Here is a 14,656-nt window from a genome sequence, read left to right as displayed (position 1 = left end):
ACACCAAGTGCATATATATTTTTATCAAAAGAAAAATGTATATATATTATTTAAAATTTAAATACAAAGCTGAACGTACACACGAGGTATGCTTAATTAGTACAAGGCCGAACCCAAAAAAAAAAGAAGATCATTTTAATGTCTCGAATCCAATTTTAACTACAACCAGCAAATGAGCTATTCAAGTATTGATTTGGGCCTAACATGCCTAAGTTCGCTCGTTTTGCAAGGTTAAAGTTAACGAGGCTAGATTAAGTGCTCTTCTCTTCCTTCTCTCTAAATGGTGACTGTCTCGGTCCAGTTTGATTCAGTGCCTCTCGGCTGCGTATTTCTCTGGACGGCGTTCATTTTGAAAAGAAGAAAATGTTTCGTCCTCAAAGAAAAACTCGCTACGGCGTATTCCACCAACCATGCAACTCAAAAAATTACTGCTGTCTACATTCCCAAAGAAGAAAATTGAAAGACCCATCTAATTGCTAATTGGATGCAAATAGACCAATTTGCATTTTCTGACTTCACATATCTATTATTTTTTGACATATCAAATAACAAATTAAATGATTTTACAAGTAGCTCAATGTATATGTTTTTATACTTTCTATTTTAATGTAATCGCCTACGGACTTTCAAAAAAAAAAAAAACTCAACGAGACGAAGTTTCCCCAATTTTATTTAGAGGGTTCAAATGCCTCCATGTTTTTGTGCCTCCATCTCTCTCTATCATTTTGGAAGTTCAAACAGTCGATCCGAACCGCTCAACCTAACCTCCATACTAAAATATATTTGGAGACCAAATTTTATATTTTTAGGAATTTTTTTACTATTTTTTTAGATAGGTACAAAATCAGTAAATCTGAACCATCTAAAAACAGTATTTTTGTACCTATCTAAAAAAATAGTAAAAAAATTCTTAAAAATATAAAATTTGGTCTCCAAACATATTTTAGTATGGAGGTTAGATTGAGCGGTTCAGATCGACTGTTTGAACTTTGAAAATGATGGAGAGAGATGGAGGCATGATGGAGGTACAAAAACATGGAGGCATTTGAACCCTCCTCTTTTATTTATTTAATAAATTAATGTAACGTTACCAATGACTCAAAATTTTGGAGCTGGCAGTCCCCAAAATCAAATGTTTGAAAAAAAGTTAAATGAAGATGATTTAGTTAATTGGAATGATAGCTTAGAACTGTTATATTGAGTATTTTGATAGAGTTAGGCTGGGGTGCTATGGATAGCATAGTGGCCTCTATGCTACGGCTCAATATTCGAGTTTTCAAAATTCAAACGGTCGATCCGAACCGTTCATCTTATTCTCCATATTAATATCTGCTTGGAGACTAAATTTTATAATTTTCTGATTTTTTTACTATTTATTAAGCCACTTTGAAAATCGCTAATCCAACGGTTTTACTGTTTTGTGCAGCCACCGTTGGATCAACAATTTTGTAAAATACTTAATAAATAGTAAAAAAATTCAGAAAAATGTAAAATTTGGTCTCCAAGCAGATATTAATATGGAGAATAAGATGAACGGTTCAGATCGACCGTTTGGATTTTGAAAACTCGAATATTGAGCCGTAGCATAGATGCCACTATGCTATCCATAGCACCCCAGCCTAACTCATTTTGATATATGATATTATTAGGATGCTGTTCTTTTTACTATAGCGTGCTTGCTTGTTGTTTTTCTTACTTGTATGTGCTTATGTTATTTGAAACAGTTGTATGACTTATAGTATCTGGTTTTAGTATCTATTTTGGATACCAAATCATGTACTTTTAATTTCTATATGAAATCGGTGGAAATCTTCACTGTTTTTCAAAAAAAAAAAAATGTAACGTTAATTACCAATGAACTATTGTGAATAGTTGATTTATTTTTTGTAAGGATATATTGTCTCTTTCTCAATTTGTTTGGATACAGATACGAATATTGTGTGGGATACAATATAGATACGGTAATTTCAGGATACAATATGTCTAGTATATATATTATTTTCTATTATTTTAATTATAATATTTAGATTAATCATAATTCTAACTTAAAGGCAAACTTGTACAAAATATTAAAAGAGTGAGTCTATGGTACGACGCGTATTACACTTCTAAGTGTAATTTAAAATCCAGACCTTTAGATCTTCATTAATATTCGTGTTGTAGAAGTGCGCTGATCAAGCATTAACGGAGCGCCTCAGTTAAGGTTTTGGAATTCCGTCTATTATCTCCCCTCTCCAGTCTACAGTGATGAACTCTCTCTCTCTCTCTCTCTCTCGCGATTTCAATTGCCGGGTGCCTCCGTCTAGGGTTTTACCTCCTCTGCCCTGTTCCACTCCGCGAGTTGTAGCCAGGCGCTTCCACCTCTTCTCCCTCAAATCCCTTCGTCTCTCCCTTATCTTTCTTGCTCTATCCTCCTCCCCTGGCTCTCTCTAACTAGATGAAGGAGCTAGATCAGCTAGGTTGGCTACAATCCCTCATCTCTACTTGTTCTCCTCCTCTTTCGTTTTTTTTTTGGGGTAAGATCTCATCTCTGAATCTATTTTTCATCTGGTAATTTGATATTTCGACAGTGACTCTCCTTCTCTGTGCATGCCTATATGTGTTTTGTAAAGGATGAAATTGAGAGTTTGCATATAGCTAAATCAATTTTCCTGTATAGTTTACAGTCTTCAACAAGCTAGTACCTTTTAGGTCTAGAAAGATTGATGGAGATATTAATTTTATATTGTTGTTTTCATAGTTAAAGCTTTCTTATATACGATTTTATTGGACAATTTTCGACAAAATCCAGGCCTAAATGATAAACATCAACATTTCATGGTAATTGTACAATGTGTATACAATCCTTGATTGTTCATTATATTATGAGATATTTTATTTCAATTTGGTTGTATCAAGATTCAATTAGTAAAGAGAATAAAGGTAAAAGACATTGACTTTTAAGGAACTCCATCTTTAGCAAAATTGGTTTACTGTGATGGTACTCTTAGTAGTTCAAACTTTTATGTTAAAATCAGTATTTATATTGAATAAAATGCTTATTTGATTTTTTTTTTTATAGTTACAATGTAAAATTTATACTCAAGAAATAGATTATGAGGTTAGAGAGCTGTTAGAAAAGGTATAGATGGTTGTGGAGAGTTGGTACAGTGAGCCGTTATTTTTATTTGCTTTTCTGCTACCCTAGAAGAAGTAAAAGGAAGAAAATAAGGAGCAGAGAAGAGTAGGCCCTAATTTGCAAATATTCTTATCCTCAGTTCTGCTATGCATCTCCAACATCTTGTTTATTTTCACTTTGAAGTTAAGTGCTGAGCATCGAACAATGAGTATATTATACCATACTAGTTAGTACATACTTGGTACCATGACAGATAAAAGTTGAATGTGGTGAATTTTTTAAATGCTAATTAATTGGACATTATATGATAGCCAGCTTTAATGAATACAAAAACAAATGACAGGTACGAGAAAGACGTTGTCATCTATGGGGTGCAGTCATAACCTGATAAATGAAGGTGAGGAACTATAAGAGATGCGACACCAACTACAAAGTGACCCATTGGAAAAAAGAAAGGGATTAACAACAAAGAAATGTGGTTGCTAAGCGACTGCTCCATGACGCGACGGTGGCAGTGCTAGTGGACAATCAATACTCTAGTCACTTCTTCTTTCTTGCATATTAATGATTTAATTTAATGCCCAAATAAGATCATTTGACCCCTGATTTCTGAATACTGGAATTGCACTTAGCATATCTGAGGATAACCTCCAACCAAAGCCTGGACTGTAAATAAAGGGCAGTTGATTGATTTATAAATCTGATCACATTTGGAAATCAATCTGATCACATTTGGTATTTCAGTCCTTGAGTATCTTGGATTTGATATGAAGTGCAATTGTAATGATTTTTTTTTTGTTAATTGCAATGATTTGTGATGGATGTAATTTAATGTTTTAACTATTTCTATTTTAGAATGAATGTTGTTTGACATTTTAACTAGTATGGTACCACTAATCGGTACAACTAGTATAGTATTAAAGTTATCTTGCATTGTTCTTCAACTCAGACTGCTTGGAAAGACGAAACATTTATGCATTTTTTTTTGCTGACAATAGCAAATAATGTGCTACCTGTATGAAGTTTGCATTTAGCTCTATGATTAATTGGATAAGTTTTATACAAAGCAAATGTTACAAATTAGTCTACAAAACTAAAACACTTCGTAAAATGTACCACTACTTAGTTGTAATAACAAGTCTCATTCAACAAGTTACAATAACACTAAAAGCGTCAATTAATGCATACATGAAATTATCAACAAATCCATACATACTAGTAAAATAAAACATCCACTTTGGTAATTACAATGTCCAACATAAATTGCAAGTAGTGGAAACAAAAACAATACAATCATGGATACAATTATTACGGAACCCTCTATCATAGTCTTCCTTGCGTAATTAATACGATCTTCGCATTGGCAAAGTTGCTGCTCAACGATGGAAAATTATAATTGGTGGCAAGAGGAAAGGTACCACTGGTAGCTAGATTTGAAACAATAACTTAGTCGCAAAAAAAATGCTAATAGTACCAAAATGTCCTCTAATTCAAGAATTCACTTAAACATCTTGTTACTTTAATGCTAAGATATCATCGACTAATTTGCTTCCAGTCTGTCATTTTTCTGAAACTTAGGCATCTTGTTAATTTATTGCTCAAGTAAACACCAGAAAAATGTAACCTTTTGCATTTATATAAATCCTCCTATTTCAAGAATTCTCCAAACAAAGACGGTAAAAATAGGGATCTACTGAACATATCATTGTCTCAAGGAAGATTGGATGCTTATTTACCTTTGATTTTGCGGAGTCAAATGTCCAGGCATAAGCAGAAAAAAAGATTCTACAAACAATTCACCAAACAAATAATAACTAAACATCTTTAATAACTCAATGCTATAAAATGACTAGGATGTGTAACCATTTGATTTGGGTGTGTAAAGAGCCCGATTTGGATCTTTTGAAGAAATAAGTTCACATCCAGGAAGAAAACAATTTGTAATTTAGCCAAATTGAAAATTAACTTGAAGACGGGGAGAAAAGATAAAAGAAAAGTAAAGAGTATAACACTACAAAATTAATAAGCAACTCAAGCTAAACATCCTCAAATTGAGACAAAACACAAAATTGATGGGTAAATGGATATTAGGAGGAGATAAAGTGGAGTTACGGAGTGGAAACTGGAGGCACTTGACTCAAAGTGGGGTCACATGAGGGGCAGAAGGAATTTGAGAGAGAGAGAGGCGGAGGCGCCTGGCTACAATTCACGGATGGAACGGGGCAGAGGAGAGGAAACCCTAGCCGGAGACCCGGCATTTGAAGTCGCGAGCGAGAGAGAGAGTTCATCGCTGGAGAATGGAGAGGAGAAATAATAGACAGAATTCCAAAAACTTAACGGGGGCTCCGTTAATACTTGATCAGCGCACTTCTACTGCACCAATATTGATGAAGATCCAAAGGTTTGGATTTTGAATTACACTTGGAAGTGTAATACGCGTCGTACCATAGACTCACTCATATTAAAAACCTAAAGTATAAATTAATACAATAGTTATTACTAGTGTAACAAAATGCGGTCTATGCGGCCGCATATGCGTATGTGCTTTCGAACCATTTAGAAAAATGATATGCGGTATAATATGCGGTTTGTACTGTGCACGTGGCATATCTTTCTTTCAAGAGTTAATATTTTATTATTTTCTTCACGCGGTTTCTACTGTGCACGTGGCTTCAATTGTGTATTGATCTTTTTAAAGTAACAAATAGAAGGATATGGGCGGAATGATTTCAAATAATTTGGACCTAATAATTTTGAACTAATAACTACAGTAACATTTAACTATAGAGTTCAACTACTAAAATATAGATTAATAATTATTTCATTCATAATATATTATTATACAGATTTTTTAGTTTGATATTTTACAATACTATTTATCTTCTCCGCATATATAAATCCGCATAAAAATCTGTATATGCGGCCGATTTTTTTATTTATATCCAAAAAAATAATTAAATTTAAAAAAATAACCGAAGCTGAACGGGATTTCGAAATCTACCCAAACCGGAAAAAAAAATTCTGGTAATTCAGTCCAAAACCAGAAAAAAAAATTCCAGTTTCAACATTCCAAAACAGCGGCCAAAAAAAAGAGAAACCGTAAAAAAAAATTTCGGTTTCAACATTTTTTTTCTTTTTTCAGATTTTTTTTATTTAAATAGAAATATTTATAAATTATTTATTTTTGCATTGAAATATTAAAAATATTTAATATATTTCTTTGAAAATATATGGAATACTATATAATTTGATTTATAAGAAAGACTGCTACAAATAACCCAAATCAACATTTTTCATGTCGAATTTTTTGCGGTTGTAAAAAAAATTAATATATTTCTTTTTGAGTTATTGGAAAAAAAATAAAAATGCTTGGATTATGAGTTATTGATCCCGGTTTAAAAGTCACTTCTAGGTAATATAGAAAATATTGTGATTCTTCTAGTACATTTACATTTAATTTATATTGTGAAAAAAAAATTCAAACCAGGAAAAAAAATTACGGTTTCTTTGTTTTTTTTTGTAGGTGCTGTTTTGGAATGTTGAAACCGGAAAAAATATTTTCGGTTTTGGACTGAATTACCGGAAAAAAATTTCCGGTTTGGGTAGATTTCAATATCCCGTTCAGCTTCGGTTATTTTTTGAAATTTAATTATTTTTTTGGATATAAATAAAAAAATCGGTATATGCGGCCGCATACCGTATATGCAGTATACGGTGGCCTTCCGCATACTGCACAAAAACTGCATTTTATAACATTAGTTATTAATATATATAACATAAGATAGTATAGTGTAGTGGCTTAGAATTTTGAATCTCAACCAATAGAATCTGTGTTCGAATCCTGGCATATTGGTATCCGATGATCCCAAATGAGGTACCAGGACATAGGCTGCATGGTGCATGAACGGTTTAGATTTACAAAGGAGATTTTTTATGCACATTTTGATTACAAGTGGATATATTACTTTGAATTAATTCCAATGTTATTCTATCTTATTCATTTAAATTTAAAATATGATTAATTCAATTCACCTTAGCTTCAACTAGGCAATTTAATCCAAAATAACTTTATTTAAGCCAAAATGAAGTGTCGAACTTTTAAATTACTATACTTAATATATCCTTGAATTATCTTTTTTCAACTGAAAATAAGTAGGGACAGAAATTTCTTATTCTGATCATTCTAAATTTCGAAATATGTTATAAATTTTTCAAGAGGTTTAATTAAAAAATTACATTTATTAAAATAAAAAAATCCGGCAAAATATTCAATTAAGCCATTTTCTGGTCTAAAATTGTGTATCTATAATTTTACAAATTCAGCCAGCTTGCTAATATACTTAAATATATATAAATTTTGTAAAAAAATCTATACAAAGTTCCAAACAATCTACCATCATATATATCTCATCTTATTTGTTATTTAATTAGATTTAAGGGGCAAAAGTTTGAAATATAACTTTGTTAGGATTCTTGTGGAAGCAGAAAACCTATCCTGCCTAAAATAATTAGAGAAGGGTTCAAATGCCTCCATTTTTTGTGCTTTCGTCGTGTCTCCATTTTTTAAAACTTTAATAATTTAAAATTTAAAACTTAAAAGTCAAAACAAAATCATTAGATGTGATCTATATTATTTTATCTAGGTGCTCATAAAAAATTATCACATTCCAATTTTGTTTTTATGTGAATCAATAAGTAGTAAAATCAACGTCTAGAAATTATCCATATTAGTATGTTTTTTACAAGCTCTTGATGACAACGAAAATAAAATTGAAATGTCATAATTTTTTACACGTGCATAGATAAAATGATGTAGATTACATCCAACGGTTTATTTTGAATTTTAAGTTTTAAATTTTGAATTATTAAAGTTTAAAAAAATAGAGGCACAAAAAATGGAGGCATTTGTACCCTCCTCAAATAACTATAAACCCTTCTAAAAATAGTACAACATGTTCTGAAGATAGACTAAAAACGAACAACAAAGAAATAAGGAAACTCCTAAAATTAGCACCGGTTCATCGGGTAAATATTTTAGCAGAGCAGTTTTTGCTTCATACAGCACATGGACCATATGCATTGCTGTTTTGAAACTATAGTTTATACTATGCATGAAGCTAAAACTACTCTGTTAAAATCTTTACCTGGTGCATCCAAGTTCGCATTTGTAGACTGCGTTGCACTATGTCGGTATTTATTTTGACCATAATTTCTTCATCCGAATTCTGATGATGGTGATTCTAGATCCGTTGAAAAGGTAAGAACTAAGAACAAGCCATAATTTGTCTCTAGTCAGTAATTAGATACATATAGCATGTCAAAACAAGTAATATTATTTCGGAATGTTATAAATTCATCATATAGTGAAAATAATAAGATTTTTATCGATAAAAATTCTTACATAGAAATATAAAAAAAGTTGTTTTTAGTCCAATAATTAGAACCATAGATATATTAATATATTATTTTAATGAAAAGGAAATTTTGAAAATATATGAGTTCTCTGAAACAAAAAAAGAAAAGAAAAGAGAAACAAAATTATATAGAAGAAAATGCAAATATGAATTGCTAATTAAGTCTATTCAATTAAAACATAAAGAGATATTTGACAATATGTACACTTCAAATCCTAACTACATATTCTAGTTCTCTTCTTCAATTGGCAAACTAGCAAATCCTAGATACCATACATACTGGCACTTGCTCTGTTTTCTTTCTCCTTTCTCCTCTGTTTTGTTTATCTTCTCCTCAACCCAAGCTTCTTCTTCCTTTGTCTTCTCTATACTCTCTGTTTTGCATATCTTCTCTCTCTTCTCGTCCTTCCGATTTATCTTCTCTACAATCTCCGGTCCTGATAACATCTCTCGCAAGCCACAAAAAGAACTTGACCGATCAAACTTTTTCTCAACAGCCGCCATTAGAAGCGCCTCTTTGATCTTCACAGACAATATTTCCATATCTACTGAACTCAATCTATGATTTAACATTGACTGAGGAAGTAACATGTATATATGACCTGACTCGAGCTCGAAATCAGCTTCCAATGGCAAGATGTACTCGCCGACATAGAATTTGTTGGTATCAAAGATGACACAATCAGGTTCATCCTCTATCGCATGGTTCGCTATCGAGCCTGGAGAGAACTCTCGAAGAGTGCCATCTAACATGACAACCTTAGATTCCTTCTCAGTTGGCATCGAAGCCGCTCTATAGGAGAAGGGCCTCATGACTTGTGTTTATGCAGGGGATGATTTTGGTTGTTGGTTGCAAATTAATATATAGATGATAGATCTCTTAATTTTGGTGTTGATGGGTTCAAAATTAAAATAGTATGTAGAGCCAAAAATAAAAATGGTTTCTGGTTTATATATAGGCAAAAGATATATATTTTAAGTAATGGAGAACTAAGTGGTGGGATATTATTGGCAAGTTAGATGAACGGTTATGATTTGAGAGCAAACAATAACAAAAAATACAGATGATAGATCTCTTAATTAATATATAGATGATAGATCACTTAATTTTGGTGTTGATGGGTTCAAAATTAAAAAAAGAAAGAAAAGGATGTAGAGCTAAAAAATAAATGGTTCATGGACTAAATATATAGGCAAAGGATATATATTTGTAACATATATTATGAGAACTACAGGGGACATGAGAGCATACAATAACAAAAAATATACTCAGATCTGCCTGCTGGTTTCTTTTATTTTCTTGCCCTTTCTAATATTAATAGAATATATATCTTGGAAATTTTAAACCACGAAAGTGTCTTTACAAAATAAATATTGGTTTGCAAGTTGTCAGGATAAAATAAAGAAAAACACGCTTTTAAAGAATCATTAAAACTATGACTTAGATTATAACGAAATGATGATCCAATTAATGTTGAATACTTCTTTTATTTTTATTTTTTTTATGGTAGGTTGGCAATTCCTACCCTACGGTTTTGCATTGATAATTAAAAAGCTATTTACAAATTCTTTTATTCTTGTTAATAGTTGGTATCAAAATAATAAAAGAAGAAGTAAACAAGTCCTAATTGCTCTTTGCATGCCACTATAATTAATGTGTCATGTTTTTGTCATGTGAATAGAAAACCATAAAATTTTGAAGTTTATGTTATAAAATAAAATAAAATAACATGATGGAGAAAAATTGTAAATTTGTCTATATAAATATTATTTGATTTACTTGAAAATGAAGGAAATGCTAAAAAAAAAATTGTCCATTTTAGCTTCGTATTTTTTTTCTCTAATTTTTTTTTGCGAGAAAACACAATAAATATGAATAGTACTATAAAATATAAATGCATTTCTCACTTTTTCTTGGATACCTTTTTCCACACATAAAGATACAACCATTAAATAGATAAAGAAATTTTAAATAAAATGATGGATGCAAACCATCATCTATAATTAGCTCATTTGTATTCATTATTATTATATAATTGTTCACCTATTTTCATCAAGCTTCCATATTTAGTATACAATATTCACACTTTACAGAACTTTAATCTGTGCCTTTTTATATATATTGTAAAAAATTTACAACTAAAAATTTGATAATTGTTTACAAATAGTTGATACATAGAACTTGTATGTTAATGATTGATACTTTCTCAAATATAGGTTGCACTCAATTTTTATGTTGACTCTTTTGGTGCAATGATCATGTTTCTGTTTACTGCCACATGGTGTGCTCTCATTGATGCATGAGATCCCGAAATTTTTTTATTTAACATTTTTACAAAATTAACTATTTAACCTTTTTTTTTATTAAGTTTCATATTTATTAGGATTGTGGTTTCAAACTGCGGTACTAGCAGTGTATTTAATTTTATAGTTAGTGCATTAATTTCAAACTGCTGGTACCGCAATTTCAAAAATGCAGTCCAAGCTAGTAAATATGGAACTTTCCAAAAAAATAAGATTAAATGGTTTATTTTTTTAAAGATAGTAAATAAAAAAAAATTGGCATGAGATCACAATGCGCTTTTAGACTTCTACTGATGTGTGTTATGAGAACAAAGTACGTCTAATGGACTCTAAGACCGTCCGATACGTTTTAAGTTCTGTGTGCATGAAAATTAACGTGAACGCATATGAATATAAATGTAGAGTGCATGGATCTTAAAGCATATGAGACGGTCGTGAAGCCCATCAAACCCAAAGTAGGTCCAATGGACATTGAACCAACTCCGCAGTCGTGTGTTATATTTACATATCTTGATTTAATTTAAACCAAATTTAAATGACAAGTCAGAAGCCACTCAACAAGATCTACATAAAATTAATTAGGTAAGAAACTAAATTTTGTATGTATATTTTTTGAATTTTATTACTATGTTTCTGACTAGAAAGAAATAAAAATAAAAATGGGGAAGTTTAGTGCCAAATTAACGAACATTAGCCTATATATTAGGCCCAAATTAGGAATTGAAAATGGCTCATTTGCAGGTTATAGATAAAATTAGATCCAAAACACTAAAATGTAATCTATTGAATTTTTTTCTTAAAATCGGCTTTGAACTAAGCCTGCTTCCTTTGTACTTTCAGCTATGTATTTAAATTTTGAGATAAATATATGTGCACTTGTTGTTTCCGGATTAGATGTTTTTATTTTTAATTTTATTTTATTAAACTAACTTATAAAAGGAAACAAACTCCCTATAAAACATTTCAACATTTAAACCGTGTTGCAAAGAAGTAAATGTTAATAAACCTACAAAAACACACTTACACTGTTACACACACTCCCTCTAATTATTGCACAATATTTCACCTAGAGGCAGTTCTTACAACTTACGACAGAACCAGTGAAACCAAGTCACCACACAACTCAACTAAAAACAGAGAGAGAAAAAGAAATGACAACGAAGAGGAAAAGGTTATTGGTTCCAAGAGGAGCCCAGTTGGTGGCGCTGCCGACTCGGGGCATTGAGTTAATCTTAGTGAAGGTATCAACCTTAAAGTTGGCTCCACACATCATACCTTCACTGTCGACTCGTGGCATCGAAACATTCAAATTGGATTAAAATTGTTCTTGAAAATATCATATTCTCTATCCAACCAAACATACCCAAGTAATTATGAATAACTCATTTGCTGGTTGAAGTTAAAATTGGATTCCAGACATTAAAATGTAATTTTTTTTTTGGTTCGGCCTTGTACTAAGCATACCTCGTGTGTACGTTCAGCTTTGTGTTTAAATTATATGCAACTCTTATTTTTTGATAAAAATATATATGCTGTTGGTGTTTTGCCAGAAGGGTACGTAGGAGTTATTTTTTTATTAAACAAGCTCAAGAAATTTATAACAAATAAACTTTCTAAAACATTCCAACGGTTAATTAAATCATGTTGCAAAGATGCCAAATACATGTAGGTATCGTATACCTAAGCAGTCAGCACGGATGACTGTTGTTTTACTTGTTTTTAATTCAAATTTTATTCTTTTTAAAATAATTTCAATAATTTTCATTAAGATAGAAAAAAGAACGATGGAAGTCTTGTTGACAATTGACACTACTTAAGAAAACACAAACAAGTCAATACATAGGTTTAATTACAAAGCAGCAAATGCTAAGAAACATACAAAAACAAACACCCCTTCTAATTATTGCTTAATATTTCACCTAAAAACAGAGAGATAAAAAGAAAGAACGAAGGGAAAAAGGTTATTGGTTCCAAGAGGAGGCCCAGTTGGTAGCACTGCCGACACGTGGCATCGAGTTAATCTTAGTGAAGGTATCGACCTTGAAGTTGGCCCCACACATCATACCTTCACTGTCAACTCGTGGCATCGGCTTCAACCTGTTCATCGGATGCTCAAAGCTCTTCAAACCACCCTCACTGTGAAACATACAACCTGAAATTTGCAAATTGAAACAACGGATGATGAAACATGAAACTCTCTTTTGAAAATATCTTCAAATCGTTTAAGCTGAAGTTTGCATAACTGGACTGGGCCTTATTTATCAGCTCAGATAATTCATTTTGGGCCTTTCAGGATAAATATTGGATAATTCTAAATTTAGATCCATAAAAGTAAACTCCATTTTTCTCAGCATACAAATCAGGTAATAAATAAAATAAATTATAACAATCCACAAAGTGGTACCGAATGAATAGTACACGTACCGGGTGGGAAAGGTGCATACGACTTGCCACAGCCAGCCTTAGCAATATCTCTATCATCACAGATCACCACTGACCCGTCTCCTCCAATCCCCCAAAATAAAGGTATCTCTCCATCAGAGCTCTGTTCAACACGAAAGTACAAAAATCATTCCATTAAATTGTGCAAAAGAGTACATCAATATGTCATTTACAATTACTTAAAAGTATATTGACAGGGAAACCAAGGTACCAATGCAGCGAAGACAGAAGGATCGTTAGCGCTCGAGTCGAACACGACAAATGCGAAGGAACCAGAAAGGTCCTTGATGACCTGGTCTGCCGGGTAGGGTCCACGGTCTCGTAGAGTGCGGTATGCTTCTATAACCAACATGGCTTCATTGGTGGCTTTACCACTTAGACCATACTGTCTGATCAAGCTGCTCAGATTATCCAATCTCCCGATAAACATACAGTATATGTTCTCGAACCCGCAAAACAATCTGGATTTGTCGAAATCAAGACTTCAGTTTTCTTATTTTTATCTTGGTTCCCATTGTTTTTCATCAGTATTCCACCAATTAGAACACTTACTGATTTGTATAATGTTTAATTTGTCAGAATAAATTAAGATGAGCATTTTAATTTCCTACAACAGAGTATATTCAACAAGTTTCACTTTTACTGGATTTTGTTACCAAAAATTCTTAGAATATTGTTACCTTTCGTGCTTGCAGAGGTGGCGGCCCTGGGGCCCGACACATGCGAGAGCAGCTCCACAACCAAAAGAGGCTGTGAACGAGTCGTCGGGGTACGCAGAGTGGAAGTCCCGTAAGATTTCATCGGGGTTCTTCAGCTGGCGTCTGACGGTGGGTCCCTGCTTGCCGGAAGGTATGTTAACCGCCTCCGGACTGTTCAACTCCTGCGGGGGGTGTGCCAATTGCTTGTGGAATATACCCAACATTTTTGCAACTACTTCCTCTTTAAATTTTTCTTGTAAATTGTCAATCAATGGATCGTATTTGAATCTCTGTAGCGAATGTTAGAGAAGAGAAGGAAATGAAACGAGATGGAATGGGTTTTGATGAGAACGAAGGCTGTTATTTATAGAGTTCTGGTGAGTAATAATTAATTAAGGGATTAAAGATAACGACAAGAGGAAGCAAAGAGACCACCTCATCCCCTAGAATACTTTATTTCGTATACTAAAGAAATTTCTAATCGTTTTAATTACATTTTGCTGAATCAACGAATCATGTAATGAAATGTAGATCTACTGCTTTTACTTGGTCAATTCCATTGATTCTAGACCAAAGAATTGCAGACGAGTGGAATACTTTACATAGAATAGAGGTGGATAAGGATGCCCCACCCATATGGGCCCCATGAGGCGATTACTTTACTTGTTGAATTTAACTCG

General features: G+C 32.4%; 1 protein-coding gene across 1 annotated transcript; it reads right to left on the bottom strand.

Annotated features, from left to right (window-relative positions):
• Positions 1 to 11,889: 11,889 nt before the first annotated feature.
• LOC144569778 (stem-specific protein TSJT1-like) lies at positions 11,890 to 14,399 on the bottom strand. The gene is made up of 5 exons (XM_078320254.1): positions 13,959 to 14,399; positions 13,490 to 13,739; positions 13,261 to 13,381; positions 12,756 to 12,988; positions 11,890 to 11,963 (listed from the first exon to the last, which is right to left on the bottom strand). The coding sequence occupies exons 1-4, from the start codon at positions 14,198 to 14,200 to the stop codon at positions 12,798 to 12,800; spliced, it is 804 nt and encodes a 267-aa protein (XP_078176380.1). The 5' UTR covers positions 14,201 to 14,399; the 3' UTR covers positions 11,890 to 11,963; positions 12,756 to 12,797.
• Positions 14,400 to 14,656: the final 257 nt, after the last annotated feature.

This window comes from Carex rostrata, chromosome 2 (assembly GCF_964058835.1).
Source record: "Carex rostrata chromosome 2, lpCarRost1.2, whole genome shotgun sequence".
In the NCBI taxonomy this organism is placed as follows: domain Eukaryota; kingdom Viridiplantae; phylum Streptophyta; class Magnoliopsida; order Poales; family Cyperaceae; genus Carex; species Carex rostrata.
This window is presented reverse-complemented; position numbering and strand designations above follow the sequence as displayed.

What these genes read in the sequence shown, in the direction of transcription:
- LOC144569778 (XM_078320254.1), bottom strand. Translation starts at nt 14,200, where the DNA reads ATGTTGGGTATATTCCACAAGCAATTGGCACACCCCCCGCAGGAGTTG. An exon ending in CTTCTGTCTTCGCTGCATTG is followed by an intron (nt 13,382 to 13,489) that starts GTACCTTGGTTT and finishes CGTGTTGAACAG; the next exon opens with AGCTCTGATGGAGAGATACC. An exon ending in GTATGCACCTTTCCCACCCG is followed by an intron (nt 12,989 to 13,260) that starts GTACGTGTACTA and finishes TGCAAATTTCAG; the next exon opens with GTTGTATGTTTCACAGTGAG.